This window comes from Daldinia loculata (genome assembly GCF_022478755.1).
Source record: "Daldinia loculata strain CBS 113971 unplaced genomic scaffold F4817scaffold_112, whole genome shotgun sequence".
Classification (NCBI taxonomy): Eukaryota; Fungi; Ascomycota; class Sordariomycetes; order Xylariales; family Hypoxylaceae; genus Daldinia; species Daldinia loculata.
This window is the reverse complement of record NW_026054966.1, coordinates 4,220-8,525: the sequence shown is the minus strand read 5'-3', so window position 1 is coordinate 8,525 and position 4,306 is coordinate 4,220. Positions and strand designations below refer to the sequence as shown.

At 54.8% G+C, this 4,306-nt stretch overlaps 1 protein-coding gene across 1 annotated transcript; it reads right to left on the bottom strand.

The window, feature by feature from the left end:
- Window positions 1–77: 77 nt before the first annotated feature.
- On the bottom strand, window positions 78–3,829 carry F4817DRAFT_28618 (uncharacterized protein). Its single transcript, XM_049299602.1, has 2 exons — window positions 3,463–3,829; window positions 78–3,387 (listed from the first exon to the last, which is right to left on the bottom strand). Exons 1-2 carry the CDS (start codon window positions 3,725–3,727, stop codon window positions 101–103), a joined length of 3,552 nt encoding a protein of 1,183 aa, XP_049153603.1. The 5' UTR covers window positions 3,728–3,829; the 3' UTR covers window positions 78–100.
- Between the last annotated feature and the right edge of the window lie 477 nt (window positions 3,830–4,306).

The following is a 4,306-nucleotide window of genomic DNA, read 5'->3' as shown; positions in this document are numbered from 1 at the left end:
CACCCCCCCCCCCCCCCCCCAACACCCCCCCCCCCCCCCCCCCCCCCCCCCCCCCCCCCCCCCCCCCCCCCCCCCCCGCGGGGGGGCCGCCCCCCCCCGTTTATACGCCGCCGACTCCGCCGTCCTCGAGACTTTCGTCCCACCCGCCTGTCGATAGGAGCCACTCGCCCACGCGCTCCTTGACGCCTTTCATGGCCTCGCCGAGAGCGCTCTCCCATTGGTCTTGTACAAGACGTACCTTTTCCTTGAGATCGTCTGTGAGCCTCGTCTGTTCTGCAGCACGTTCCTCCTCAATGACACGCGGGTCGTGACCTTCCGCCTCGCCTACTCTCGCACGTGCGCTCATCACGGCCTCTTTGACCTCGTGTAGTAGACACAGGAGATTGGTCTGCGACTCGATGAACTGGTACGTGCTCTTCTCGGCGTGTAGCAACAAGCTAAACAAGTACTGTAGCGGGTGGCGGTGGTAGCTAGGGTTCTCCTCATACTCAGCCGGCGGGATCTGGATGCGGAAGTGCCCGTCGACTGATGCCGGGATTTTATCGAGTAGTCGTCGAAGGGGAGGTGCTAGGTCCCAGAACGCGTTAAGCTGCATATCGACACCCCGCGTCACGTTCTCCTCCACCACGTCCCGGAACTCGCATGTTCGCTGTAGAACTTCGCCCGCGAACGCTCGCTGCCGCTTACACGCATCGTCTACGAAGAATGCTTCCGCCGTTTGTAGCTTCTCCTCGTTGCCGGAGAGTCGGTACGGGGTGATTACCATCTCTTTGTACCGATTGTTGCGGTCGCTCAGCAAGTCGTATATTTCGCGGTGTAGCATCTCGCGTGCTTCGAAGACCCATTTGAGAAGGGTTAGTTTCTCGAGCAGTTCTGGTTGCTCGTCACCTTCCTCCTGTGGCATGTTGGGATTAGGCGCCTGGGTCTCGACGAAAAGGCGCGAGCGTAGTTCTTCAAATAGTGAAGTGGCCTGTGCGATGCGGCCTGTGAGTAGCTCATTAAGTGGCATGACAACTGCGTTTTGGAACCGATCGAACTCCTGCTTGTCCATCTCCTTGGTCTTTGCGTTTTCAGATGCTTGCGTGTCGGCCTCGATGGCGGCTGCTTCGGCGTATGACATGTTACCTGCGCTAATTTCCTGGTGAAGATTTGCGCGTAGTGATTTTAATCTTGAAGAGGCTCCCTGAACAGCTTCCTCGCGCACCCTCTGGCTATCAAGTATGAATCGTTCCTTCGTCGCCTGGATCTCTTGCATATCGCTTAGAGACCTCACCCTTGTACGAGTAGATGCTAGTTCTGGGTGGTTATTATTTACTGCGGGATGATGTCGTGGATAAGGTGGTGGCAGCGTTACTAGTCGTGATACATCTAGATGGGAAGGGCTTGGGGTGTTCGGTGCTGATGAACCTAGGGATAAGAGAGAATTTCGTAACGGCTGAGGTGTACTCAACTCCTTCGACTCATGCCATCCAACCTTTTCGGGGGGGTATTCGTTCTCCGAGTAATACTTGCTCGACCCTGCATGGCTATCTGCAGTACCTGGTTCATCCTCCCATTGTAAGGCTTCCCGTGCCTCTTTTGGTACACCCATATACTTGGACTCGCGTTTTGTTCTTTCCATTCGGTTTGACTCTCCGCCGCCCGACTCCGTTTCCCACCAACGACTTGCTGGTCGGCCCCGTGAGCTCGACCCATCTAAATGTTCACTGACGCTCATACTAAGAATCGGTGATAATGATGGCATATACTGAGAAGCCCAATTCCCATTTGTAGGTCCATTAATAGGCGAGCTTGAGGTTGGCATATTGGCAGAAGGCGGCGCAGAGTTGGATTGTACTTGTTCGCGGAAAACAGAAGTCATCGAGTTCCGTTGCGATCTTGGTTCCGACATCTGCGGTGTCCATTCTCCAGATTGTGAGTTCGTTGAGTCGCGCCGTACTTTCATAGGCCGGAATAAGTCCCGTGTTAGATCGAATATCTCAGAACCCATCGCTCCGATCGCCGATGCATATCTTTCGCGACGTAATCTAGACTCGTTGACTATGAAATCAGCAAACAGCTTCACCCGTTCAGCATCTGACTCTGCAACTGCTTCGTGGTTGGCGAAAGCTTGGAAACGCTCTATGCTGCTCCGGCAGAATTGCTCGGCCGTCTGGCCAACTACGGCTTGTTTAGTCGTGGGATAAGTAGTATCGGCCGACGAAATGCCATTCATCAAGATACGTATATCTGGTCGTGCTTGAGAGGAATTGGAAGCTGATCGACTCTGTGGTGGTGGTGTAGGAAGAGCTTTCGGGGCGATGGGATGGCCCGGCTCTGACACCGGATAAGCCTTTTGCGGACGTGGGGAAAAGGGCGGCGTCGGTGTCTCTGGATGTAATCCGGCAGAGGGACGAGGTGTCGAATTTCTAGAATCCATGTTGGCATCATCCCCAGATCTTGGCACGTCGGCTATTGTTTTACCACCGCTTCGAGGCGTCCCCTTATGAACTGAAAATCTGCGGGATAAACCTGACCCATTAGGAACTATAATGTCAGATAAAGGCTGGATCCCGTCCTCTGCTTTTTGTCGCGTCCGACTCTCGTTCCGTCTTTCACGCAAGGATTTTTCACCTCGAACGGCCCCCGTCCGGTTTAGACCGGCGCTTGTAGAGCCAGATCCGGAGCCCGAATCGGGGACAGCCGGCGGGCTAGACGCAGCGGCAGCGGCTGTATCAATAGTCAACCCGATTGGGTTGGGCGATTTACCACGTCCTTGCTGCTCTTCACCTACCCAGTCGGCCGGGGTTGGCGGGACGGGGCCGAGCGCAGTTACTCCATTGGGAGGTGGTCTTCTCGTAGGAGGGGAAACAACAGGCTCACTGGTCCTATTGAGACTCTGAGATCTAGACTGGGTAGGAGGAGGGCCTGGCGGTGGTGGAGGTAGGGGCATACCGGGCTCCCATCTTGATTGCGACGCCGATCTAGACCGAGCCGACGTTGGCGTCTCAACCGCACTCGCCGATGCTGCTCTGCGGGAGTTAGGAGGTATGGTTGGGACGTTATTTTCTGCTGAATTGAGGGGACTGGGAACCTGAATCATTAGGGTTTGAGGCCGGGATAATGAAGTAGGAGGGTGAGAATCGGGAGGTGATATGGATTCGGGAGTGCCTCGGTCTCTCCGCCTTGTTAGTGATGGTAGGCCAAAACGCCTCTCACGAGAGCCGCCGCGTCCATTTGAGCCCGGCGGGGGAGGAAAGCTTTGATTGTTTGGTGGCTCCGGCGAAGGACGATGAACACTTGAAGCGGGAATCCGCGCAGCAGAGATATTTGCTGGCGGCGTCTCATGGACCGTACTATTCGGCCTTTGACTCCGGGGAGGGGAATAAGGTGGAGGTGGCGCCGGGACTGGCGCATTCGACTCCGTCAGCTTACTTTCACCGCGTAACGACTCGAAATATCATCAGATGAGTAGTGGCTTACCTTGTGGATTTAGTGTCAACGGCGGAGGGTAATGATGCGTTCGCTCAGGGCCCACCGCAGAAGTGGGCGCCCATTCCTGAGGGTTGTAGGGCTGTATTGAGCTGGCTGGCGTATGGAGTCCAGCAAAAGTATGCGACGGAGTAATTGACACGGCAGAGTGCGGTGTGTTTAGCTGATTATGGTAACCCCCGAGAGCTGTCGTCCGTAATGGATTGAGAGCCTGGCGAAGTCGAGAGGTTGTACCATCACGCGGACTGGTCATCATCACTTCACTTATAGCGGCCGTAGCCCGTGTAAATAAAGGCGCGCAGGTAGGGCGACAGTAGGGAAGCCCGGGATGGATATTGGCGCGGGCGGGACGTTAATTAAATGCCCTTTATGTTTATATCCTAAATGGACTGACGGTCGACGCTTATTGCGTTACCTTCGCCTGTTCGACCTTCAGCCGAGGATATGGGAGACTGTCTTGTCACCAATTACTCCCATGACCCAATATTCTGTATATTGTATAGGGGCGAAGGAATATATAAAGGCCGGCGGATATGGTAAAGGCGCGGCTGAGAAGATGCTGTGCGATGTGGGAGAAGAGGGTGTAAAAGATAAAAAGTGATGGATGGACTGGATAGGGTGATGATCCTAGATCCCCTGGTCTAAAAGACGTGGGGGATGGGGCGTTCTCTTGGCAGATCCCTGGATGCCTGCATAGGCTGCACAGGTTCATCAACTGGTTAATGGCTGATGGGTGTAGGTAAATTCCGAGAGAAACGGACGTGACCTTGACCTTATCCGCTTACACAAATTCTTCCTTACTTGGATACATATAACAAGTAGGAACCGTACGATG